Source organism: Anopheles darlingi, chromosome 2 (genome assembly GCF_943734745.1).
Source record: "Anopheles darlingi chromosome 2, idAnoDarlMG_H_01, whole genome shotgun sequence".
Taxonomy (NCBI): Eukaryota; Metazoa; Arthropoda; class Insecta; order Diptera; family Culicidae; genus Anopheles; species Anopheles darlingi.
In genome coordinates this window covers 28,176,903-28,204,402 of record NC_064874.1, presented here as the reverse complement: position 1 = coordinate 28,204,402, position 27,500 = coordinate 28,176,903, and the positions used below count along the sequence as shown (strand labels likewise).

The window sequence follows — 27,500 nt, the reverse complement described above, 5'->3', positions numbered from 1 at the left end:
GTGAGCAGTGCCAGCGTCAATCCCAAGATCCGCGATATCTTCGAGTTCGACAGCCTCTTCATACTGCCGGCCTGTGCGCTCACGTCCGACAAGGCGTCCAACCTGCGCAAGGATCTCGCCGCGTACGACTTTGACATCAAGATCCTGGAGGACACTACGGCCAACGGGACGTCACGCGGAGCATCGCACCACAACGTTTGGCAAAGTAAGTCGAACAGGCGAGTCGAGAGTGGTGTGGACATGCAAGAAGCTGGCGTTGTTGGCACAATTCCGTTTCGGTCGACAGGTGACAGCTATTGCTCTCGGCAATGAGAGGCAATCCATCATGTAGCAGCGATGGGTCCATCGATCGCAGTGTCCGTCAAGCAGCCGCTTTTCGCTCCGGTTACTGAATGTTCCTTTTGCAAGAGTTTGCAAGTTTTGGAGTCATAAAATGTTTAGAAACCTGTTGCAGATTCCCTTTCTCTCTCTCTCTCCACCCGGCTCTGGGTTCGTCCTCGACATTGTTGCTTCATCAGCATCGTGTTGAAACGGCATGAACATGAAGGCGAACAGTGGCCGCCGAATAAGTCGTAAAAGTATTTGCCCGGGTCAAATCGTAAAAAAAATCATCGAGATCTCTCTCTCCTGGTGGTTTATGAATGCCTTTTTGGCTGGGGCTCTCTAGCGTTGCATTGAGCTGTTTCTTTTCGTTCTCTTGCTAATGAAAATGAAATCACTATCGGACGTTGGGTTCAATCTCGGGTAGAGATCGACTGTAAAGTGGATATCGTTTTATGGTTTCGTGACGATTCAAATCCATATCTATTGGGGTCATCGCGTTATGAAATGTGAACTATTATTTTTTGTTTTAGATTCTTTTTCCGTTTTCATCCAATGGGCGGCGGGATTGTGTTTGCACAGAGCAAAATGTTGTTGATCGTAACATCGAACAATGTACCAGATGAAGTCCAGATATTTCAGATGCGAACTGCAACGTTTGCGCCATTGTAGTAAAGATCTCCGACTTTTGATTACGGACGCAGTCTACATAACAAACATTGAACAAGAATGATCTAGCATCTTGTCCCAGTGCACTCGTAGTGGACGACCTATGCTCATCTTTAATCGATTCAATTGACTTCTCCCGCTGGTATCTCACCTGCAAGTGTCCATCTCTCGAGGGACACGAGCGACATGTCAATTGTGTCTTATCTCGCCTTGCCCTCCGCCGTGTGCATTGTCACGGTGCCATGGGCACATGCGTGCGTTTTCTCTCTTTCTCTCTCTCCGCTTCGTTGTTGTCCACTTTTGGCATAAACGCTTGTTTCCGGTTTAGTCAGTCAGTCGCCCTCTGCTGTGTCGTCGTCATGAAAGCGACTTTTGCTTTTGCTCCCAATCCGGCTAAGGCAGGAGGGGGGGAGGGAACGGTTTCTCTTCATTCGTTTGCACCGTGTCTTGTCGTCTTCCAGTTTTCCATTTATCCAAGCGACACTTTTTTTTTACCAATGCCTACGCCCATCCCCCCCTCTCGTGTGTGCCCCGGTGAAGCTGTGGTGCGATTGATTGGCTTTTTTCCCCCTCGCTTTTGCAGCTGGTTCAGGTTCAGCGCAAAATCGGACAGACATCTCGTCAGTCAAAGGGGGGCGAGGGCTAGCAGTCCGGGATCTCTGGTCATCGCCAATGGGGTGCAGCAGCAGCAGCAGCAGCAATGGGCCCCCTCACATCATTGGGACATCACTTTCACGCCTTTCGGGCATAATTGATCGGACAGAAAGTGAAGAAGAAATGCGTCCGGGGCTCTCGAGTTCGTTCCCTGTCCCACCACCAGCCGTACATACACACACGGGTGTGTTGTTGCGCCGTTTTTGGTGGCCTTCTCGCGGTCAGTTTGACAAGTTACTTTCCCAGTCGTTCCGGCATTGAACTCCTTGGAGGGTTGCGCATATTTTTGCTGCTCGTTCGCTCGTCTGTAACTGGTCGGTTGATTGATTCGTTCTCTTTGGATGATGGTGGTGGTGATGCTCTTCTTCGAAAACTGTTCACTCACTTCGAGCGTATTTTGCTCAATTTGTAACAATTTGTTCAGGCCACTCGTGTGTGTGTGTGTGTGTGTAGATTGGCGTCGCTTGGCATTATTATTCAGATGCCCTTCGGTGGGAGATGCATTATGGGTTTTCGCCAACGATCGCCATTGAGCCATGGTGTTTTTTTTAATAGAGTGGTTTTGTTTCATGGACACATTTAATGTACCATTTATGTTGCGTATGCTCTGTCGCTGTGTGTTTCTTCTTCCTAATGTGTTTCTCTTCCTCTCCGTTTCGTTTCGTTTTAGGTAAGTGATCAACGATCGTGGCAGCAGCCGTGATGCGTGCTGTATGGACGACTCTCGCCGACCATTGCCGCCGACAGGTGACCGTGTATCGAAGCTGCTTGCTTGAGGTGACTGCTTGAGCAAGCTGCTTTCCCAGCTGGGAACATGAATTTTCCAATAATGCCGCTGATATCGTTTGTTTTGTTTTTGTTTTTGTTTTTGCCGTGCCCAGTACCCCATTTGTAATCAATTGTTTCGACCGACCATCGGCTTTCCCGTCTTGCCGCTTTCCTTTATTGGTTTCAATTTCTCCCTTCTCTGCCATCTAATTGAATCTCAATTTTCGCACTTTTTCGCAAAATGTGCGCGCAAAAACGCGAGCAAAAAAAACATAACAACAACAAAACAAAACCAAAAGGATGCCCTCTAAACGAGAAGCTGATTGTGCGCAAATGCTCTTTTAATTGTGCTATGAGCTCTCTGGCGAAACCTCATGTTGCTCCAGTTTTTTACCACCACCACTACCAATCGTTTCCCGTGGCTGAAGATGTTTAATTGCTGGCTGAGCCTAAGGAACCGTAAATTGCAATCGCCTGGCGGCATCGTTAAATTTGCGCTGGCTGGTTTGGTTGGTCGCTCTCGTCTCGGTGCCGCTTCTCAATTTGTAGCTCACACTCGGTTGACAAAGTTTTTCTTCTTCTTCTTCTTTCTTTCCGTTGTTTAATCCTTTTATGCTTTTGACAACGAAATGTCTCTCCCTGATGAAGTACTGACACTGAAACAAACAGAGCACATGAACGGAGAATGGGTTGCTAGATGCCGGTAGATGCTGGTAGTTCCTGTTTACCTTTCCGGGGAGGAGGGCATCGTTGCCATGGATCGTTATTCCGTGGCTTCCGTGGATGTGTTGACAGAAAAAGCTCTGCTGTTGCTGCTGCTGCTGCTGAACCAGATCACTGGGCCAAGATAGCTGGCGATAGCGGTGGTTTGTCGTTTCCAACAACACGGTCCACACGACTGTTAGAGTTCTTTTTGTTTCTCCTTCCCTTCCCTCCCCCCTTTGTACTGTGTACTGCATATTTTCAGTTCGAGCAGTTGAGCCCCATAATCTGTCGGTGGGTCTCGGGTCCAGATCCCGTGTACAAGATGTCTGCGCGCGATTGAAATATCAACTACCGTGTGCCGATGGTTCCGCACACTCCATTACAACCCTCATTACGATTGCTGACGATGTCGAGTGAATGCTTCTCGGATTCCCCTGCCCCTTCCCCAACGTAGTGATTTCTGCTTCCTTTCCAGCGCTGCGCTGCATTTGTCACAGCCGCTGCGCGTGCGGCCGTTCGCCGTTCGCTGGTTCTGATGAATCCGCCTCCATCTTTAACCACAACGAGAGAACGTACCGTTTGGCCTGCCCCTCAGGCAACCACTGGAATTGGATGTGCAGATGCAATGCAACCAAACCGGGGTGAGCATTGCGCTTGTTAACCCCAATCCCGGTAGCAACCAGCTCACGCCGGTGACCGGGCTGCGGGCTGCTGGAACAAAGCCCGTTACAATGGCCATGGCTTTTGGTGTACAATAGTAGTGGTTGTAATTGAAATTTTCCCCTCCCTCTTGGTGGAAACCTGCTGATTGGCTTGCGCTGCTGCGCCTATGGGTCGGTTTGCGATTGGTTTTGACCTCAACGGAGGCTCGATAATAGAAGAAAAGCGAAATCCATCGGCCGCAGCGGCAAACTACACGGCGCCGTGTACGTGATGGTTGGGGACTGTCTAACTGAAAGGACTCCAGTTACTTAGGTTTTGTTTGACGAACCAGCGCCAGCATTCGATCGCTTAAAGGTTACTCCGGCATCATAGGAAGATGATGATGATGGTTCGAATTACAGCTGCAGTAGCGCTTGTCCGGTGCACTTAGGACGACGCCAAGAAGTAGGAGACAAATGTGTAGAAAGCTCCAGTAATGATCTTGATTGTGTGGATGTTATCAACGCGCGCGCGCGCGGCGATACCTATGTAGGTCTGGTTGCCGAGAAACACACGACGACACAAACCGGAGCGCAGCGGCCCTTACTTCACCCCGTTATGGAAGTTACTGCAGCAGCAGCAGCTCCACGGCACAGAGCATAAGAACAACAATTAACGTCGTTTAAAGGGAATGGCGGTTGTTTGTTTCGTCTGCCTTTCTTCGTTTGGCCCGTGTTCCGGTTCGATTTACTGTCGTCGTCCGCGGGGACATGGTGCTGACAAGCGCGAGTCATGCATGCTCACACACATGGACGCTGGTTGGATTGGCAGACGAATTTATGGATTGGATATACCGCTCGAAGGCTCGTTTCGATGGATCGTGTTGTCGTCGGTGGGTGTGAGGGAGGGTATGCACGCGTCGTCGCGTTTGTGTTTTGGTTCCTTTTTTGTCATTTTATTGTTCACGATTTCTGTTTTATGGCTGTTGTAAGATCGTCCATCTTGAGAGGGGTTTTAAACGAAGCACGCGAGTAGCACGAAATCACTCTAACAGCCTTGTACAGTAGCTGTCGTTTGGATGGATTTAATTGTATGGTTTGACACCTCCTCGTGGAACAATAGACCGCAGTTTTCGATGTAGAGCGAGGATTTGTATATGATGAAAAAATTTAAAAGGATTTTGCAAACATTAATATTAACGGCTTTCTCGTCGATCGAACGGGCGCAATTCAACCAAATGTATCGAGCAGCACGAAGTCATCCTCAACAATGTGCAACAATATTACAAAACCGGGAAACTGATCGGCTCAATTGCCTCAATGCACGAGTTTCCCTTTATCCCCCGCAGTCGGCCGTCGTCCCCTTGCACTCAAACAATTGATATGGCGTAATCGATGAGATCAGTGGATCGAAAGCAGCCGTAAGTGAGCATTCCTAATAGTGCTTAATGCGAACTAAACGAACCAACAAACGAACGCGCGGGCAGGCGGGATTCACGTTCACGCAAATCGGTGGTAAACTTCGACGGCTACAGTTATTCCCGCGTGAGTCTTGGCTTTAAGAAGGAATAACAACCGCGCGCTGCCTCGTGACTCGTGCAAGGTGAGCACACGATTTATGCTGATTCTCACAGAGCGTCGTCGACGGCGCACGCTCGTTTGGTTGGAATGGCGGGGCTTTAAACCATCTTGAGGCCCGGCCAGACCAGCATAAAACAAAAACCCTTCCCATCCCATGGTATTTAATTAAACCGGTCTGGAGATGGTTGCAGATTGGTTTTAATTTCCCTTCGTTCTACACACACTATTTCCCTCAGGCGGGTGCGCGCACAGGCTGTGTGTGCGAGAGACTGTTAAACCAAGAAACAGAAAAAAAAAATGGAGAAAGATGGGAGATCTTCACTTCACGAGTGAGCAACCTTCGATTGTGGTTTGCGTTTTTTTCCCCCGCTCTCCAGCATCTTACATCAAATTTGAACGCAAACACCGTTTTAAAGGCCGCGTTAGCGAAAGGCCAAAATTGTTTAACTGTTCTTGGAAAAAGAAGGTCCGGCCGCCATTGTGGTAGGCAGGAGGTAGACGTGTGTGTGTGTGTGTGCGCGTTGGGAAAGAAGTAGTTTCCGCTGCTGGTTGGATCGGTTCCGCCGGATCCGTTTGAAAACTACCTTCCAACGCTAATCCTGAATCGTGCAAAGCGACCGTTGTCTGAAAGCCCTTCGAATGTTTCAGGGTTACGATTGATTGCGTAAAAGGTTTCGACCTCGCGGGGAATCGACCGATGATCGGAACTTTCAGATTCGATGGGCGAGACCTGCACACGGGTGCGAATTGGAATTTGGATGAGTTGAATCAGAAATCTGGAACCGCAGAAATCACCGTGGCCTAGCCCGTACCATCCCACTCAACACCTCATTTATCATGATGTCTTTTCGTACCTTCTTCGCCGCAGTGAACCACAGTTGTACCCCCCACCAGGGGGAGGCCCAAGGAAGCAAAATTTGGCGAGATAGAAGAAATGGCTTCTACGTCCTACTTTTTGCTGTCCATGATGTGTGGGGTTGAGTAACTGTTTTTGTTTCGAGATTCATCGAGAATGAGGTAAATGAGCGGGGGGCTCACGCAGAGAGACTTTGAAACTAAAGTTAAGTTGAAGGTAGCATGATTTTTGGTTAAATCTTTAACGGTTCTTAGAGGAACTTTACCTTCAACAGTCATTATAATGGTTTATTTGCGTGGGATATCCAGATTTTATATTAACTGTAGGTTTGATCCGTTGTATTGATCAAATCCTTTTGAATTTCATTGCAAAACTTTTAATCCGATATTGAACATAATAGACTCACGTTATTCATGTTTCATTTGAGGCTCAAAAATAGGTTTTTCTTCGATCTTACGATCACCCAAATATGAATGCCCATACACCGCTACGATCATTTGTCAGTAAAGGTCGCTGAGAAGCATCCATTTCTCCTGTCCACCAACCGTAACGGATTGAGTGATGGCATTGTCTGTGGCAGTGTCTGCGTCAAGATACCAAGAATGCGGCCCTACTGACCTAGACCCTGGCGGCTCGCCATCGGATTGACATTAGAAAGTTGGATTCGCATCGATTCACAGCCAACATTAAGCACATTACCATAAATCATAGAGGGTATGTGTGATTGGTCGAAATTCCAACGTTCCAACCGGGAGCCATACTCCCTCACTGTTGGACGGCGAATCGAAGCTGAATTGTCCGTCGAGATTGTGTCTCGACGACAGTATGGCGACTATTTGGAGTCCCCTGTTTATAGGCCATCGAAGAGGAACACCAGGAAAAAAAAATGATGCCCTTACATTGTGTACCATTTGTACCGGCGAGGTCTACGCCTATGCAGTGCACTATTGATGCCAGGTTTCTTGGCGCTTTTTTTTGGGATTTCAATGTGTTGCCTCCGGAGTAGAGTAGAAAGAATGTGTACGGAAGGCAGGCGGTATAGTGCACGATTGTTCATTTCTTCTTTGCCGTCTGCCTCATGATTGCTACGGGCGTTGTATCACGGAGAAGTGAAAAAAATGATTGAAAAATGCTCCAACTGTGAAGCAGCTAGGATTGGCAGACAGCAACAAAAAAAAAACAGAACACCCCGCATGACCTAAATGGACCATTTTTAACGGGAACCGCATCGCGAAAGGGAGCTAGAGAGAATTATCTCCTCCGACAATATCCGGAACAGTACTCACTAGCTGTGTAATGGTAGCATTGTACCTGGTGCGTGTACAGAGAGAAGGGGTTTTTATTCCAGAACTTCCCGAAAAGGGTGTTCAGGGCTGGAATGCCTCAACGGGAACGTACTGGTTTGATTTGGATTCGTTTATGAGGTATGAGAATGTACGGACCATTTAATGCGGCATTCAGTAAATATAATGTTTCGAAAGCAGAATGCATGCCATTTGGTTTCGGCAATTCAAGCGTTTCTACGATTTTTCTTGCCCTCTTTAGGCGTTTGACCTCTTTACCGCCTGGTATAGTACCCAGGGCATGTCAGGGACTTCAAGTTAAGGGATTTGGCTATCGAGAATTCGGTCCCAATCGTGTTTCGGTCTACGACTGCTGCTTGGCAGACAATGCTGAACGGCGACGACCAGATAATAGATAGCCCTCCATGTGAGCGCGCATCATCATGATCTAGAGGTTTTATCCCGCCCGCTTGACAGCAGATGATTTACGCACTCTACGCTTCCGAACCGGCTCTCTGAAGTCTCGCCCATGTCGGTAGGAGTGGCAATGTACGTGTCTACCTTTCGTTGGGATGGCCCTTTTTGCGCGGATGCGTAATTGTGCATCCGCCTCTGTAGACGACGGCCTCGGTGACTGACTTTCCGGGCCAAGTAACGGCACTTCCGTGACCGGATTGAAAGTGAAGTTGTTTCTTACTTCTTGGCGGAAGACACACACACATTCGCTCGGTCGGCTCACTTCCATTGCTTCTTGCTTTCTTTTGGACAAGCCAGGAGGAGGTACCAAATCAAATCGCGATCGCCCACAAGAACAATTGTGCACTTTGAAGAAAAGGAAAAATGAGGGCGACCTCTGGCATTGCTAGTTTATCTACCATTTCCGTTTGTGGGGTTGCCGACTTGGTGCTAATCGGTGGAACGTCATACAACTGGCGACATGCGTCCACGACGCGTTTAGAACACTATTTTTAGAGCAGTGTTTGTGTTGTTACTGAGTTGTCTTTCATCTCAAGTGATGGCTTGAGAAAATGACATTGTTAACTTATGATTTCTGAACAGTCTTTTCAGTATGAGTAGTCGACATTTTAAATGAATCTACTACATAACAAGTAACAGATAAATGTCTAAAATCAGTTACAGTTACACAAAAAACTCCTTTGCAAATATTTGATATAGAATCTCACGTAAAGAACAGCCATGAACTCCACATCTTCATCATTTCTCCGATGTAAAAATCAATATTATCGTCCAACAATATTCACAGACAGTTCCGTGATGCTCGTGTGAAAGAAAAGAAACCTTGCTCGAGAAGAACCTCCTTCAGTGACTTCAGCACCAAGTGGGTGGCACGATACTCGAGATGTCAATTTGTTCAACCTCATCCGCATAATCCCATCTCGTGTTTGTTGTCTCGCCGACTCGTCTCGACACTGTCTGGTGGTGATGGCGACTCCCGGGAGGAGCCAGTCCCCCATGGCGTACATAGTGCACTCGATGAGCAGTAGAAAAAGGACTCACCGGTCGGTGGTTTCCATTGTTGTCTGCGCTTTCCAGTTCCCGTTTGGCGGTCTGGAGGGAAACGGCGGCGAGGTCGAGGAAGTTTGTTTGCTTTATGCAGTAATAGCAGATTTTGCCATTGCCTTTGTGAGCTTTCTTTGAAATGTTTATTCTTGGCGTTAAACGCTAAGCATCTATCCACGGCGTGTCCGGTATTAAATGTCTGCCTAATGGATGAATGATTGGCGGTGAATGGTTAAATTAAAGGACTTAACCGCTTACGGTTGACCGGTTGATTGGTAATCGGATCATAATTTTCGCTAAATTACGCCATCAAGATGTGTGGGATGCTTGCAACATTAACGGGGGAGAGACCACACGGTTTCAGTACTTTGCGCCAGTACTCCTCCGGTGGATGCAAAAATAGAAAATGGTGATCGGGCCCCAGTGCAAATCAACGGATGTACGGATGTGCTTTGCATGAATGACCAACCGCACAACGCCCTGCGACACTTTCTCATGAAGGCCGGTTACAGTCGCGTGCGCTTTCTAGCCAATAAGCTTTTCGAAATCCATGGCATAGCAACTTAACCACCATTCCGTTTCCTGAGGTCATTTTTCACCAGAGTTTCCTGTTGGAAAGGGGCTGCATGATGGCCTCGAGCACGACCCCGTCGTACATTGCATCGATACTGCGGACGCTTGACAACACCAGCTGCAACACTGTATCCTCGGGTTCACTCCAAAATGGCAGACGCCGAGCCGCGCATAAATCACACCTCGCAGTCGCTTCGGTGGATGCAGTGCATCTTAATTAATTATTCACTACCGTCGGTGTCTTTTCTAAGGAGATTGATGTGTGCTTCCCATCCGAGGCCATTGGCCCTCGCGGCAGAAGCGCGCTAGCAAAAAAAAAGGAAAGATGGAAATCCCGAGTGTGTGTTGCAGTTTGAACTTTTAGGAGAAAGAGGGAACCGCAACCAAATCAAAGCGAGAAAATGCACATTTCACGCACGCATTTTGCTTGCTTTCCTCATGCGATCGAAAAAGAATGAGAGAAAGAGAAAAAAGAGAGAGGAAAAGGAAGACCAGACAAGATAAACCCCGATGCGGGACGGCCATCTTCATCTTCGTCGCTTCATTAAAGGTTCATTTCGATAAATTTGCAACGCTTTTGTGCCACCAAGAAGCGAATCCCCTTGCTTCCTCGGGCAGCGATTGGACATCTGGCTGGGGTTGCAGAGGATGCCGGAATCACGTAACTTATGCCGCGATGATCGCCCCGTGATGCTGTGCGCCTGTGTGAAAGCCACCGTCGTCGTCGTCGTCGTTGTCGTCGTAGCCGGGCCTAGCTTACTCATCGCGTGCCGAGATGTCATTTGGAGGAGAGGAGTAGGAGAGTCCCGGTCACCACAGTCTGCGCGTTCCCTCTGCACCCACAACACCACACCCTTTTAGCACATCATCCTTCCGTCATCAAGCTCTTCCTTTAACCATTAAGCCACCATGAAATGTGCGAAACCATCCGTGGATGGTTGGAAGTCGCTGCGAGTTTGTAATTATACCCACACGCGCGGGGTATATCCTAGTCCTTTTCAGTTCTCGACTTCTTGCTTCTGCGTGCGATCGAGCGATCGGGGCAAATTTTCACCTACGCACAGCAAAAAGAAAAGAGGTGGGTGGTTTCGGAGGTATTCCCGGTTTGAGGTTAGGGCCCGGCTGCGGTGGACTTCCGTCAAGTACGCCCACGGAACTTTAGTGCGCCGATGGTGCTCCTTCACCCCCGGTTGGAACATGAGGAAGAGATCGCATCTGGGGGGATGTCTGCAAAAAACAACCCCGGGGGAACATCGGATTCGAATTCGTTTCGGGCGTTGTACGGTGGAACCCTTGACACACCTCCAGCCAGTGCCGAGTGCCAAACGCTTTTCCTTTTTCTCCTCCTCATCCTCATGATCATCATCATCGTGATGAATTTTGGATGGTCGTCAGCGATCTTCGACAGGAACGCCAAAGAGATGTCAGAGATTATCATGCAGCCGGGTGTGATGAGGAAGTTATGAGAAGCCTTCAGCCAGTTTCCAGGCGCACCTGAAATGCCACCGTAAGTCTCGATCGATCGATCGCTTCCGGCGCGCCGCCTTCGGTCGCCATCGTAAGCTCTTTCGAAACGCTTTCGCATCTCGGGCTTCGATACGATCGCTGGAATCGGTTGCAGCGGAAGATTTATCCAAAAACACCATCACCGATACGGCTGGAACCGCCGATCGCTACCGTGGGCTTGTGTCACTTCCTGATCCCCGTTGGCCGCGCCACGATGGCTACAGATGTTCTCAGCGCGTCTTCCGCGAAAGCTTGACTAATCGATGGTTTCGGATTGCATTGCTTTCAACTTTGGCCACTTCGAGATGTCGGAGACTGGGCGCACGGGAGCCGCGTTGGTGTTTAATGATGGGGTTCGTCACTCTGTCCGACGTACCTTCGGAACGCACGCAATTGCCACTAGTGGTCAGTCTGTGTCCGCCTGTCAACTAACTCGTTCTAAACCATTTGCTCGATAAGATTAGTATCCGGCCTATCTACTGTGTGGTAGATTGGTATGCAAACAGGGCTGTAGCATGTCGAAAGATTATTGGATCAGGATACCACTTTATGGCGTTTATGGCAGACCGTTGGTACGTTTGCTCGATCATACTGATGAAACAACATTCGAGGCCGCCGTGTAGGCAAGTACAACCGAACGCACTGAAGCGACTGCTTTGCGTAGTTGCGTGGAGCGGTGTTTGCAGAATCGTTAATTACCATAATCACCGTTTATGCAACGCTGTACTTTCTGCGCAAAAAATGCTCCGCTTAAATGAGTCCAATAAAGAGCTAGGTTTCGTGATCTTCTGCGAACGACCGGGAGCGTGTGCGAGAAGCTGATTGAATGTTTAAATTAAAAGTTTATCATAAACCAGGTTAATTCCACCATGTGGGGCTTGCGGGCAACTCATAGGTGTTATGGAAGGTTCGACGTGCGCACGATTCCTCGTCTGGTAACCGTCCCCCGGGCTCACCTTTTTATGTCACTTTATGCTGCGGCAGGTGTCGGTGAAAGGAAGCGAAGACTTAGACGAAGGCGCCATGCGTCTCATTATGACGCAGCGAAAGCAAACGCTGACGGCATTCCTAGGCAGCAGGTTAGATATCCTAGGTGTGTGCGCGACGTCCCCCCGTTGACGGTATGACGGACGCGGCTGCTGGTTACCAATTTTCCAATCATATACCCCTCGATCGATCGCTTCGATCCGGTGTGTGTGCGGGCTCATAATTAATTAACTCTTGATTCCTTAATTACTAGCCCGGGGGACCTGGGACCTTTGGATCGAGTCACGCTACTCCGTGGATCCTGTTACTTCAGGTACCATGCTTCCCACAACATACCCCGTCTCGGTGGCTGTTATGATCCTTTGCACGTTTGCACTCCATTCGATCGAAAGAATCGCCCTCCCCCCGGGGGTAAAGTGTCGGTAAATTAAAGAAAAAGTTTGCCCCGAGAGAGGGCAACGAGAAAGTGAATCCATTCGTCGTGGCCACCGGGACCCCCCCGGAGCTGTCGAAGGTGTCGAAATGTGGTTCGCGGTTAACAAGGTGTAGCAGCCAGTTCCTCCCCATCCCGGTCCAGGTGCCTCTATCATAACACCTACTACTGGGTCTCGTTAAGGCGGATGGTGACCCTAAGGTCTATTATAGGGACTCTGGTCTGGTCTGGTCTGGTCGTCGAGGCAATTGAAAAACGGTAACCGATAGTGATCATCATCTTTGGCGACCGACACACCGACAACCACGGCTCCGGTGGCAATAAGTTGGAAAGTTACGCTGCTGGCTGGCTGGCTGGCTGGCGGGAAAGGTGGTGCGGTCCTTTTCGCGCCCCCGGTGTAATTGATTGACCGCGTTTTGAGGTTATGTATGGCGTACGAGACACGGCGCAAAGTCCTAACCACACACACCCAACACTCATCACCGTGGACAGGAGCTTTCAGGAGGGATCTCCCTTACCCCCCGAGGGGGGCTATATTCCAATTGAAGTTCGAGTGGAAACCCTCCGAAACCTTCTTTATGTTATGGTTGCGGTTGGTGCGGTGTGGAAGGGGCGTAGTGCAGGTTATGAAATATGATACGACAGATCAGACCGCCGCGTGCGGGGTTAATAGGTAATAACATGCGCTGGCAAAAGCTCATTTCGTGCTTCAGACCGACCGCGGGCCCGGTATCAAAATCGAATCTTAAGGAGTTGGTTTGAAGTGGTCACTACCACTCCATGACAGATGACATGCAGAAAGTGAAACCTTCTGCAGACGCTTTGTGTCTCTGTGCGCTTTGTAGCAGCAGAAGGAAGAGGAGGGTCCACAAGGCGCTGTGGGCTCCTCTTCATCCAATGCGCTGAGAGGAGGGTCACACTTGAAGGTTTCGGATTTCCAGACCTTCATTACCGGAGCGCACTGTATGTATGTGTGTGTCTGTTGTGGTCCTTTCGGTCCGTCCGTTTGCTAATCACGATCAATATTATTCCGTTCGGTACAGTCACAGCCACAGCACAAAGATCCTGGGGTTAATGTGCATGTAAAGGCCCCGTCCAGTGCCATGTGCCGTTAGTGCGGTTCGTTTCTCCCTCACACCCTGGCGCGGATATTTGTTTTCATTTCTTTTTTTTACCCTTTACGAGGCACTAAAGCCTCCCATCAGCCGCACCTCTTGTTTGCAAGATCCCGACGGCGTGAGTCCAAGATGCTCTGTAAATAGGGAGAGGGACACACACACACACTCGCACGGAGACAGAGAGACCGAGAGAAATGCATTTTGCCAACCTCCTGGACACACATAAGGGGGTCGCATTCGATGGATGGGGGGAACACGCATTATGCAATTCATGATTCGATTATGATGGTCATTACGAGGAGGAGGCGGGGTCTGGTCTGTTGGCATGGCGACGGCAGCAAGTGTTACATCCGCCTTCACCGGTGCCGACCCCCGAATGATGACTCCCTGTATGCTGATCGTAGCGCAAGATGAAGGCGCGAGGCGCGTTTACGATGATCGTATAACTCGATGGGAGACGGTGGAGCCCGGTAGTTGGGGGCATCTGGTCACCGTTTGCACAAAAGTGAAAGCAGTAAGAACTGTGGGAAGCGTTTCGTTTTGTTTTCACTTCGGGGAGGATCCGAACAGCAGCAGTAGCAGCGAAGGAGGAGAAGGTCCTGATTGCGAATCCGCGAATTCGCAGTTGCTCATTTACTGTAAATTAAAACCGCTTGCGGACCGTTTTGGAGCGTGGTCTCCTCTCTTTTGCTTAATATCCCGCCCCACTAATTGCTATCGAGCGATGCAGTGGAAGTTGGACGACTTAATAGAAATTACTACCGACCGGCCATGGATTGCCCCTGGTGCCCCGGTCCGGCGGTTCGCGATCATAAAGAGAGAAACGGTTTGATGATCATTTGCCACAATGAGCAGTACTTCAATGCATGGGAAAACCGCCATGGGGTGCCAAAAGTATTTACATTGGCGCGATCGCGAACGTTGATCATCATCACCGTCGTAGAGGATCGCGTCGATGCCGGAACCATCTTCCGTCAATTTTGCACGTAGATAAAGTCATCATTACACTAACTGATGCCATAGACCAAGACGACGTAGTTACGCGTCTCGTAACAGGTCTCGTAATGAAGTTCCGCTCGCTATGGACACTCGTGTTTCGATTCACGCTTCGATGCCCTCGGCGCAGTAGTGTATGTTTCATGAATGTTGTGAGGATCGGTTTTTATCTTGGAAGCTGTCATCGATTGGCAGCAGCAGCAGCAGCAGCATCAGTTTCGCTCGTGAAATGTGGGCTTTCGTTGATGACATTTCATGGACCTCCGATGACATCGCCCGGGGGGATCGCCGCTACATGCGATGACCTCCGGGGTTGCCAGAGCGCGCGCACGCGGCGTAGAAAGATTGTGAAGGAAAGCTGTCGCATAGTCTGGAAAGTTTCCTCAAAAGATCAGAAGCAGAAACTAGATTTAAGCTCGCTCCCGGCGGGATAGGTCAAAAGGCGAAATTACCGCTCGGTCATCGGAAGCGACCGGTTGGAAACGATTGGCCATCGGCGCGGCACACACACACACACACACACACACACACACACACACCGTTAGTGGTGGCCAGGGCTCGTTGATCGGATCACCTGGTTGTCGCTGGTGGCCCCGGCTAATCGGTTAGCGGTGGTTCGCGTGGTTCGTGGCCGTGGCGTCCATCGTGTCATTAGCTTGTCACGTCAGCCGATTCACGATTTTGGTATTTTCGGAGGCGGCAGTAGTGTCCACGTGGCGCGGTTTTGGGGCGCTTGCTCGCTCGCTCGTTCGATGAAAGAGATTGATGATGACTTCATCATTCGCGAACCGACAAGGAAAGGAGGCCGGCCGGCCAGGTGAGGTGAGGTGAGGTGCGCGTTGATAGTTACAGACAAGGGCCGCCGAAGCGAAGCCGCGAGGAGTCGACGATAGCGCCACTAGAAGAACGTCACGCTAGGAAGATGAAATCGTGGCCAACTTCTGGACAGTGGAAGGCGTCGAAGGATGGGTCCGTTCGTCGTTCGTCCGTTCGTTAATCGTCGATCGGCGCAGTTTGGTGATCGTGCGCTAGGTGCGCTTCCCAATTTCTTTTTCGCCTTTTTTCTGGTGGCGAATGAAATGAACGATTGACGTGGCCGTGGCCGGTGCGTGGGCACGGTTAGAGGGCAGGAGGATTGTAATCCATCATTCGAACGCTGATCTTTGGGCATCATCCTAAGCTTCTCGAGGGGCAAGCGCGATCGCGCTTCCAAAGCGCGGGTGATAAAGGTTAATTCGTTTTCTGGCTCACGAAGCTGCCCATCATTAAGGAGTTGTCGGTGACGACGACGACATTGCAGATGAGCAGAAGGAAAGTGTGGTTCTCTCTGCACCATTAAAAATAGCGCAGTTCTTTTATTTAATCGTTATTAAATGGAAGCTGCAAGTGTACATTAGTCAGGGGAGTTTTGTTTAATTAAATTTGCGAGAATTTTTGCAAATTTAATCAACATTCAACATTGCTATGACGTGTTCTGGTTTCTATCATACGAAGTTGGCAATTGAAGAGGAATTCAATGAGTAAACAACGAACGATCTCCGATGTGATGGTTGAATCATGTCTCTCTGAATCATCCAATTAGCAAAATCGTATCAACTCAACACCCGTAAGGTCGTGAAAATCGACGATCTGATCGCTTCGTTTCGAGTCTACTATCAGGCGTTTTCGTCATTGCATTGCAGAACCTGAATGCGTGTCTACTCCACACGCACCACTCACTGGCTCATACACACAGACACTACCAACGGCCACACTTCCATGTTGGCCGCGCTGGATAGAGCCCACAGAGAGAAACAACGGAATGATGGTCCATTCTACGAATACTGCATCAACATCGTTCGTTGCTGTTGTTCTACAAATAGAAAATGGTAATTTTATGTAGCCATCATCATCATCATCATCATCATGCTCCAACATATGCTGCGACAGGGCACAGAACTGCCATTTCTCGCACCCCGCCCGGCAACGGTGTCTGCCTTTCGGTCCGTTGGTGTTGGGAGAAAGTATTTCTGGAATTCCTAGCGCGTTGTGCTCTCCGATCGGATGCATGCCGAGATGGACGGTTCATGCATTCGTAAACGGTCGTAATGCATATACATTCGGTCGGATTGGTCCGTCCGTCCGTCTGTCCGTCCATGTTGTCCTCCACTGTCACCGATAACCCGGCGACCTCTTGCTGCGCGACTTGGATGCGGGACAGTGTGCTGCACCGCGTACCACCACCGTTAGGTTGGGCGCATCATCACCCATTGCATTCGTCGTGTGCTGCTGCATACGTCTGTAGTTTAAGCGGAATTAGACCTAAATTCCCAGGCGCACGGCGACTGCGTAAGTAAAGCATTAAAAGTAAATGTTTAACCCGAAACGAAACTTAATTTTGCTCCCAACAACGCAGCAAAAGAGGGAAAGAGAAAGATTCTGCTGCTGTTGTGCTGGTGCTGAGTCACGAATGTACGGGAATGTTAAAGGGGAGGGAGAATGGGTTGTTTTGGAATGTAATTCCATGGGATGCCGTCAGCTGAGAGACTCCGCGATCTGTTGTGCGATGCTTGGCTGGCAGCGCCGGCAGCAGCAGAAGCGAAGTGTTGGAAGTGTTTAAAAATACGATCGCACGTTAATAAATAAATGCTTTAAAGTTATTAATTTTTATGGTTATTTATGCCATTCTAGTGGTAGCATTACCACAGACAAACAGTTATGAATCGAAGCTATGTTGTGTGGGGAAGGGGATGGCAGAAGCTACATAGAATCGAACAAATTATGACTGCAACAAATTACAACTCGCTCCGTCGACCTTTTTTTTTGGGGCGAAGGGGGAAATGAATATAAACATTACTTTAGGAAGATTGTTTCAAGACTAATTCTTCATCCCCCTTTTTTTGGGGGGGTTCCTCTTACGCCGCTGCACCAGCTCGTTGCGCCGTGATGCGCAAGTTCGCTGTCCGTATAATGCGGAATGGGCTAAGTCCGAGTCGAGTGTAAGAACCTTATCCACACACTCGCTCGGTCTAGTAAAGTCACGCGGTGTTATTTTTGGTGATGTATCTGCTTCCGGTGAAGCCGCTGGACCATGGCTTCCAGCGCGTACGCCTTAAAGTACGCTTCGATTGTGCAGACAACGCACTACGCACCGTTGCTTGCACGTTACTCATCCAGCAGAATCAAGTTTCCACGTACGATTACGATCGTAGATCATGCGATCTCACGTTCTTAATGACTAACGTGACGAATCAATGACTGGATATTTGATTAAATTTCTTAATATTCATCAAACAACACCCCCAAAAGAGGAGGAGAGTCGAACCGTGATCGGTATCGTTTGGTGGCCACCCCTGGCGCGTGATCCCACTGTGCGGCCCAAGAGCAACGTGGTGGTGGTGGTGGTGGTGCGCTACGTTAGTAGATGTAAACGCAACAAAACCAGCGAAGGGGTTGTGTAGCGCTCGTCGTGGTCCCACCTTTGGTGGTGGAGCGATCGTGTGCCGCCACAACACGCCTCCATCGGATCGGATCGGATCTTCGCCCCAAACCACTTCGGTCGCCAGTCGTCTCGAGCATCCAGCGCACGCGGTACGAAGTGTGTGTTGTTGGTCTCCGCCGTGTGCCGTTGTGCTGTTTGTAAGCAGCAGGAGCCCCCCACAAAAGCCTGCAACCCGTCGACGGTGTTTTGTCGCGACCAAAGGTTTGGGATCGCGATCGCGTGCGTGCGTGCGTTCGTTCGTTCGTCCGTCCGTTTGTGCTTATTGACTTAAGTCAGAGTTTTGTGTGCTGCACATGGAGATATAGAACGAACGAAAGAGTGTTCTTGTGGGATCTTCTGATAACCACGGACTGTCGTTGATGTCTCTGTGTGCGTGCGTGTGCATTGTTAGTGTGCTCATCGTCTTAAGATCGGAGAATGTTCGACATATCGAAGTGAATTAGAAGCCAGAACCAGCCGCCCGTTAATCGTAGTAGAATGCAGCAATCTATTGGGCCTGGGCTGGGGAAGTGTATGTGTGTCGACACAGCCCCACCACCACCACGGATAGATGGGGCGTGTGATTCCGTTTGAACTGTACCTCGTGCCTGGCATGTTCACAACTTGGTCGCAACCATCGTCGCCACCGCCAGGTTCAAGGCGGCATGAAACGTAGCCGCGCATGACCATTGTACTGGAGGGAGGGAATGAGGGGGGAGCCGCGCGATAAGATAGTGTGCCCAGCGAGATTTCTTCGCCAATCATCGGCCAACGGATGACTGTTGTACTTTCAACCGCTGTTTGGCTTTACTCATCGCCGGGTGATGGTGAATTCTTTCGTTTAATATTCCCCTCCCCTGTCTCTCTAAAAGTGCTCCAAAGTGATCCATGGATAGCAGACCGCGGACTGAAGTGAAGTGTTATTGGAAGCGGCGATAACTTTCTTCTTCTTCTTCTCGAGCTCAATTGGGAGTTAGTACGCTCGAGGGATTAGTATATGACCGCGCATTCGGTCGAATTCTTCTTGTACTGGCTATAACCTTGTGCAAAACGCAACGCACGTGCGTCGAGCATGGCCGCTCTTGAAACTTCTGGACGACCTTAGACGAGAGCCAGCCATGTTGCTAGCTTTGTCTGAGACGCACGCTTCACTCTTCCACGCGAACACACTGGTCGCTGGTGGCGGCTAACCTTGCCAGCTTCTGGCTAGGCTCCATTCATACCGTTTGTGCGCTAATGTCTTGTGCAGCACGATGCAGCACTGTCCAACGATATACATACATATATATATATGTTGGGTATGCTGCTTCGGCCATGGCGGCCTGACGAAGAAAATATGACGATCGAATAGGCATCGGTGCGACCTCCTTGTGGAAACCTGTCGACCGCCTCGATATGCTCTGACCGAATCGGGCAAGCAGGTCGCCAGGAACGCGATCGTCAATTGATCGATTGTAAACCAATAATTTTCCCGTTCCACCGGGCGTGTGGACCGTTCCTTGGTCCCCGGTCCGGACAACCGTGGCCCTGGGAACTGCTGGTGTTGGTGGTGGTGCTGGTGGTGCTCGTTGACCACAATGTAATTTAAGTGCGTCTCGGTGTTGTTTGATTATGGTCTAACGATCATCTGGTACAGGCGGCAAAACATTCGCAGCACTCCGAGACACCGAGGGCGCAGCAGCAGCACAGACAGTTGTCATAAATCTCCTAATGCCGATGGCGTTCCTTCTCCGGGGATAGAGACACTCCTCCTTCCCTCGGTGGGGGAGTGAGATTCTAAAATTATAGGTTGTTGGCCAGCGCTTTATTTACCCATCACTTATAGCAGCCAAGGGTCCAGTCCGACAACCTCAAACCTAATAAGTGACGGAAGTAGAACCAACTTCAAGGGGGGTTCTTCTACTATAGGTCTACACCAGGGGAGTCTACACTCGAGATCTGTTTCACACCTTCCCCGCGGGAGAAGCAGGTCCAGGTATAACGGAGATCGTGAGATCGATGTTCTCGCGTTCATTGACTATTCCAAGAAACTCCCGCTGTGGCCGACTGTGGCCGGCTGTGACCGAATCGAACAACAACAATCAGTGTTGTTTGTACTTCTTCCGCGACTTCCGTCCCAACGAACGAGGTGACACTTGCTTCGCCGGAATTCTCTTTGGGGTTGGGCTTCTCGGGAGGAGGAGAAAAACGTCATTCCTCCAGCGGTGTACGCGGGGTGTCAAGTACATCACGACGTTTACGCATCGTCGAATTTGCCTCGTCTGCTGGCTGTCCTCCGGCGGAGGGTTTTTTTTTAGGAGAAGTTTCTGAACGGCTGAATGAAACAACGGTTTGGTTGGCACTGGAAGGGGCACTCACAATGACACACGGAGAGTAGCAGCCCAGTCATTGTCAATAGCCGGTTTTTGGTGTCGAACCGCTTCAGCGTCAGGGCGTTCGCCTTCGCCTTCAAACCCCAAGCAGCTTTGCCGACCTTGGCGGAGGTGATCGGATTCTTGAGCGGTGCTGCGACTGTGAACCACGCGGTCCTTCTACCTTTGCCACGCCTGGCCTGGCCTTGTCTTGCCTTGGCTCGATCAAGATCGAGGGTGCGGTTCGGCATCAGTTTAGTCATGCAAATTAGAATGCCGTTAAAGAGTGGAAAGACGATAGTAGGGATAGAGACTGGAAGAGTAACCACAAGACACAACGTGAACAGTACGTGTAACGGCAGCAGCGGTGTGTCATGGTAGAAGGCTTGGAGTCGCAACTATCGAACATCGTCGTGCCCGCGTGGAATTGACATTCAGCGCGCAGACGGGACGGACGTCTGTCCGGTACCACCGGTCCTATACCCCCCGGGGGGTGCTGGTGATCTATGATGATAGACAACCGCTGATTCTGATGCATTGTTTCGTTGCACCGTTTGGTGGATGAACTTCCGGAGCGCAGCACCTTGGAATGGAAGCAACGCGGGTTTGGTTAGTTTGAATCGCTTATTCTCGCGATATGGCATTGTGCATAGTATAACACGGCGGCAGAACAGGAGCGACGACGACGCTGGTGATGGTGGTGGAGTGAAACTCGTTTCCGAGTATGCTAATTGGCCTGTTTTGCTGCAGTGTGTGAGGTGGCGACCGATGGCGACGCGCCGTGTCATGACACCCACGTGCGCAATCGCAAAACGCTAAATGGAAACGCACCATAGCGTCGTTTGCTGCCAGGCAGCTCGTGCCAATTGCTGGCTATACCTTCGCTGAGGCCCGGTGTCGTGAGATTCGTTCGTGGGTTGCCGTTAAGGTTGCCGCTCTTGGTCACCGGGACTAATACACTGTGTGTACCGATCGACGTCCACCCGCTCCGAGCGAGAATGGATTCGATTCGATATCTGCGGCTGCGGCTGCGGCTTGCGAAGTGCTTTCGCACCGTGGCGGTGCGTTGTTTGCTTAAAGAATTTTCATCTGGATGCCGGGCATAGCTCGCGCGGGCGTTCAACACAGGGTGTTGGAAGGTGTTGTAAGTACCGGGCCGCGGGCTACAAACCGTAACCGCTGCGCCGCGTACTTAGACCTACCATCCGTGGACCATACAATATGTGCATGGCGATCGTAAAGCGTTTTTCTCAAAAAATAAACTAAACATCTGCCTTGCCTGCTTTGCCTGCCATGCCGTGGCCTTTGAATCCATGCTGATGCCGTCATGGATTACGTCAGCCGTTAAGCCGCGGTAGATGTGCCTGCCTGCCTGCCAGAGAACTGGAGTTTTAATAATCGACGTCCTCACTCCGATGGATGATGTGGTGGTCGTTGTTGCTGCAACTACAGCATTCGGCGGGGCGGACCAGCTGGCTTTGTTTTTTTTTTTTTAATGGGAGCCATCGAGGTTAGCAAGGCACGCTTCCAGCCAGCCAGCCAGCCAGCCAGCCAGCCAGCTCTTGCCTTCCTCATCACGCATCACCTTCGGCCACCATCACCAATGGGAGTGTCGCTAATTCTCCTCCCAGCGCGTTTGCAACATGGTTGCGACGAGCTACGGCACGGCTGATGTACGTGAGTTTTTCGTGTCCGGAGGTTAGATTTCCCTGTCTGCCCTGCCTGCCCTGTCTGTCTGTCTGGAGACCCTTCGAGACCTCTCGATTATATGGTGTAACTCGCTCGGTCGCTGATGACCCCGGCGGTAGAGGCGTTGTGACGATTGTGTTTATCGTGCGGTTTCTGTGGCTTCCATGCTTTACTTTCCATTTCATACACCGAGGACCGGGCACCGATTGCGTAAGGAGAGGGGTACGCCAGAGCGTGTGGATCATGTGCTTAAATGAAGAGCACCGATCGCGGAGACAAATAGGTCTAGATGTGTATGTGTGGGGGGCTAGGTATGATATACTTGATTTGATGAGTCTGTTGGTTGAGTTAGCGCGCGCACCATATAAGTCCTGAACGGAAGTCGGTCAACATCGGCACCAAAGCTCGGATCGGAAGGTTGATCGGAGGGTGATCTAATGTTTACGCAGCTTGTTTGACATGCCAACCTGCTGTGAAGGATGATCGCGCGAGCCAAGGATGCGTACCGTCGTGAAGCGCTAGATGCTCGTGAGTCAGATGCGCTGGTTGGACGAACTGAATCGTGTCGATTCACGATCCAGTCCACGATCGTTTCGTATCAAGTTTCCTCCTAGTACAGTACACCAGTTCATTTGAGCTTCAGCATTTGAGAAAGAAGAGCCTTATCGGATTACTAATCCACATCCACCTTACGAGGGGTGTTACCATTCAACCGTGTCCGTATTCGATTCCCTCACGTAGTTAGCCACTGGACTCAGAACTCAGATGCTGGAAACTTGTTGGTTCGCACCAGCATCCGAGTGGTGCCAGTGGCACTTTTTGGAGGAATCAAGTAAAGTGTTTTGTGTTTTGATGATTGAAGAGATTGAAGCGCTGAATGGTAGCCCAGCATCATCTGAGTTCCTTATTGTTGTCAAGATGCTCTACGTGTGTATGTGTGTGGCGTGACAGGACCATAAACAACTCTTCAATGTCAACGTTGTCGGTGGAGCTCGCTGCTCCTGCTATTGGATCGATGCTGTGAATAGGATGGCGCACCAGTGTTTCGTGTGTTTCGTAAATTGAATTTGTCAGATCGCGTAGCGAGTACAGGGCCCTGTACTGGCACTCCATTGCTGTTGTTGGTCTAGCGTTGAAGCGTTGAGTGTTGCGACGCGTGTGGATGGTGTTATTCACGCCTTGCGTCCGTCTGCGGAGAAGAGGAGGTGTCTCAGCTCGCGTACGGCTGAATGACATCTTCCAGCTGTGCCAACGGCTCGAGCTCGGGTTGGTTGCTAATTGGAAGGCAAATATCATAAGCGCTCGGCTTGCCTCGGTCGCTCGGTCCGTTAGTTCGTAGGTTCAGTGATGTCTTGGGTCTTGGGGTCTCACTCTTAGTTTAACCGACGCCGTACGGCATCATTGAAGGAATTCGAAGGGATGAACATTCGGTAGTGCGCCTGACCTGTGCAGTAGTGCGTCTATGGAGCGTTTAATAACGTGACAAATACCCGGCAATGATCATCTATTCCTCTTGTAGCAACTCGTGCGTGTAGTGTGCGCATATCTGGCGTCGCGCCTCTCGATGTGAGGTAGTGGTACAGTAGTGATGGTTTACCTCGACGATGACGGTACACCGAACAGCAGCATCGTGATGCTGGCGGACGAGAGTGATCGTATCCCGAGCACGACGCTCGCCGTGCTACGCGGTATACTGGTGAAATCGCTATCACGCGAGAATCTCACGCTGACCGATCAGCAGCAGCTCCTCGATACACGGCGAGATCGCCATGTTCAATTTAGTCTAGGTAAGGTGCAAACGTGCGTCGCTGCGAAGCTACCGATCGTGCCTGTCAAAATAAACAGCCGAAAGGGAGGGAGAGGAGGATGGGGACAAATGGCGGGATGTCGTTGGATCGATCGTGTGTGCCCTTCGGTTATGACACCTCTTTTACTCTATCGAGCGGCTTAGTTCCACCTGAATGTACCTTCTCGAACCACGATCGCCGTGTTACGTCATCGACAAGTTGACGGTCACGGACGGCTCCGTAGTGCAGTGGTGCCCACGTCGTGTCGTGCATCGGTGTCGATGTTTTGGAATCGAATCGATCCGTCTCTCCACGTAGTCGTAATGCATGCAGGAATTATCTCTACTCCGCCAACGTGCCCTGTAGCCGTGGAGCTACTACTACGTGCCTTTGGTAGCTAGATTCCTTTTCACCGTCCCTCGTCGTGATTGGCAAAGCAGTAAGAACGCTTCGGTTTCTCTTTTTTTTTTGGAGCGAACCACATTCCAAGCGCTCTTCCAGGGCGCGTAGAACAAGTAGAACTGTCATTCACTGTTTATCGCTCATTGTTTGGAAAACAACGTTTACTGATGATGTTCTCTCTTTCTCTCTTCTTCCACATTTTTTTACAGCTGGAAACAGAGATGCGTCCGCACAGAAACAGTCAAGGCCGTCTTCAGCCAATAGAGGTGAGTGTAGTGTCAGGTGAACGCCAAATATGGCGACTGCTATAAAGCGACGCAAACGACGCAACGTCGCTGCCGGAGGATGGTTCCCACGAAACACGGTGTCGGCCGGAACTTTTTCGGTTTTTGGTGGCAAGTGCAGTCGATCGGACCCGGAAAGGAAGAGATGCTCTTGGTGTTAGATTAGAAGAATTCCGTCATTGACAGGCATCTTATCAGTACATTGGAAAAGATCGTCAAGGTCACAAAAATGGAAGAAATAATTTGACTGAAGCTCTTGCAGACCATTATGATGGTCTATCGATCACCATTATGATGAAGTTCATTTAAATTCTGACTCTCTCTATCTCTTTCCCTGTTCTTATAACCTCCACCTGTGGTCTATGTTGGGCATGGGTCGAACAGATGGTCTTTTGTACGACTCTGGCGTGCCCTCGATGCCGCACACGCTCCATTGGTTCGCCTGCGTAGGGGATGATAGTGGCAACGCCGATAATGGCAGAAACACGGAAGGTATTCTCAACAAGTCGACGATACCGACGGCACGGTTGACGGCCGTGCCGGTTGTCGTTTGCCTTCGCTGACACTGTTTTGCCTTTTGTGCATCGTCTCGTCGTAACGCGCGTGTGTCGTTTGCCCTCCCCACGTGTTGTGCTTCGCGATTTGAATACTGGGGATCGTCGTCGTTTGGTGGCTAACTGTATGCGCCGTACTTTCATTTTGCTCCAGCTAACCAGCGTTATATGCACGCTGAACTTCTGAACTACGCCCTGCAATCCTTTAGTTTCTCTTCACTGTTGTGGTTTTAATTAACAAGCTCCACTATTCCCTGCATCTAGAGACGAAATCTTTTAACTTAATAAGATTTCTAACTAACTTCTGGATAAATATAGTCTATCGTACTTCTCCGATTGAATCCTTTTCTAAAAAGTAATAGACGTAGCTCACCTTCAGCTAATCTTGTGCAGCAACTACTAGCTTTGCGAACTTTACCTCCTCCTCAACTGAACCGTGTGATTGAATGTTCTTGAACCCCATAATCTCTTTTCGGATCCCAATCGATGTTCGTGTTTTTTTTGTCATTGTGAATTAAATTAACGCTCCGTCTGCCCCCCTCCCTTCATTGAATGTGTCTTGCACGCAAACGTACCAGACATTCCTCATCACCGGTACCGGCCATCGATCGATTGCGATGACGGCGGTGATGATGATGTAGCGGAATGTCACTAACCTTGCTATGCTCTTTCGCGTGTCGTTGTGCAGCTAACTAACGCACATATGTTTTCTATTCTCAGAACTGCAAAAGGAGCGCGAGGAGCGAATAAAACAGATGAAGGAGCGACAGAACGAGGAGCGGCAGAAGAAGCTCGAGGAGCTGAAGGCACAAGCGCTGGCCGCGCAAAAGTTCCGCGAGCAGAAGGAGGAAGAGCGCCGGCGCCGGATGGACGATCTGCGGAGGCGAGAGAGTGATCGACGGTCACAGGTCGAAGAGCGGCGCCGGGCCATCATCGAGGCGGACAATGAGCGGCGGGAGTATATACTGCGCAAGAACCAGGAGCGTGACCAGCGTATGGAGACGAAGCGACGCAACGATCGCGGCTCGATCCAGTTCGCGTTCGGTTCGTCAACGCCCCGGATGATCGACACCAGTGACAGCGGCATGTGCAGTTCCTTCTGGGCGCACAGGAGGTAGGCGTATGCCCCTACGTGACCTCCCACGATACGTAGAATCTTATCCCCGCAGCCTTTTTTTCCCACCAATCGGTCGCGATCGGAATCGAGCCTTGAGAGTAATCACCATTTTTGTTCATTTTAGGGCAACATCCATCACGAACGTAGCGTACACGGGAGCGGCACTGACGAGGCGTAGCTCCGAGCGTGAGCTAACCGACGGTGCGGCCAAGAAACGAGCTACCTCCGCCAGTGGTCTCGACCGATCGACCGATGGTACGTATTCCGGTGCTGATACTGAATCCTACAGGCTCACAGACCGGCACCGGCGATCCTTCCTCATCGTACGTCTTCGCGTAGGCTAACAGGTTCACACACTCACTAGGACCCGTCCTCTGGCGATCGTCTGGAAGGATGCCGTGTCTCTCCCTAGCAGCCCATTCATTCATTCGTCATTCGCCATTTTATCATGCTCATAGAGTGTTGGTACTGATAGATAGATGCGCATTTTGTGGTGCATTTTAGCAGCTCCTGGAGCGGCCATTACATACCGATTGTTTTTTTTTCTTGGGGAGTTTGGGGTTTCTACGTTGGTTTCCAGTTCCACGACCGCAAATCGAGACAGATTACTGTCGCCGTATACTGGAGCTTGCGTTGTCAGGGGCACTACGGCACCTCGTCTAGTTTCTTTTCTAGTATCGCTTTAAATCTTCTTCGGACTGCAGAAATAATGTTACGATACGATGCTTATGCTTCTATGATTTAGTTTCTCCTTCTGCCTTGGTCTCGGTCTGCCTTATGGATTAGTTAGTGTTAGCTGGTGACGTTGATTGCCTTCTCGTTCGATGAATGTCGCTACCGGAACGGGATATCGGAAACAATGCTCTACCCCTTAATTTATTTGCTCTAGTTTAGATGTTTAGCGCAAGTTTTTCATGTTTCTCTGTTTCTCTCACTTCCTATCATCATCAAGGACCTGTTTCCCTAGTTTCCCCTTTTCATACTCGGATCACTTTCGTTTACTTGTTGCTGCTCTCTCTCTCTCTATACTCGAAGTGTTTTTCATTATTAGGCAGACGCATTTGGTTCCACTTCAATTGTTAACGCTCGTTCGCTAAAACCCAATTACACGTTTATCTTATGTTACAGCTACGATAGTTTACAATGTCTAAATCTCTTTCTCCACTCCTCTTCTCTTTCCGTACATGACTCCTGGTGTGATAACACACGGCCCGCTTCAATGTTTCAACCTCCGTACGATTGGA

The 27,500-nt window shown here is 50.0% G+C and overlaps 1 protein-coding gene across 14 annotated transcripts in view; it reads left to right on the top strand.

Moving 5' to 3' along the window:
* Positions 1-27,500, top strand: part of LOC125949488 (ensconsin) — a 104,171-nt gene that overhangs the window by 61,160 nt on the left and 15,511 nt on the right. For 8 of the 14 annotated variants that reach the window (XR_007468669.1, XM_049676572.1, XM_049676575.1 and 5 more), the window contains 5 exons: positions 1-205; positions 24,511-24,567; positions 24,970-25,077; positions 25,860-26,253; positions 26,381-26,511. The exon at positions 1-205 is cut by the window's left edge and continues 1,028 nt beyond it. Coding sequence is in view for 13 of the 14 variants with exons in the window: in XM_049676572.1 (XP_049532529.1) it covers positions 1-205; positions 24,511-24,567; positions 24,970-25,077; positions 25,860-26,253; positions 26,381-26,511 (895 nt within the window). In the remaining variant the exon portion in view is untranslated. Of the gene's footprint in view, positions 206-18,127; positions 18,295-22,614; positions 23,900-24,510; positions 24,568-24,969; positions 25,078-25,859; positions 26,254-26,380; positions 26,512-27,500 lie in introns of those variants that run through there. The other 6 variants (XM_049676580.1, XM_049676582.1, XM_049676581.1 and 3 more) reach the window with 6 other exon arrangements.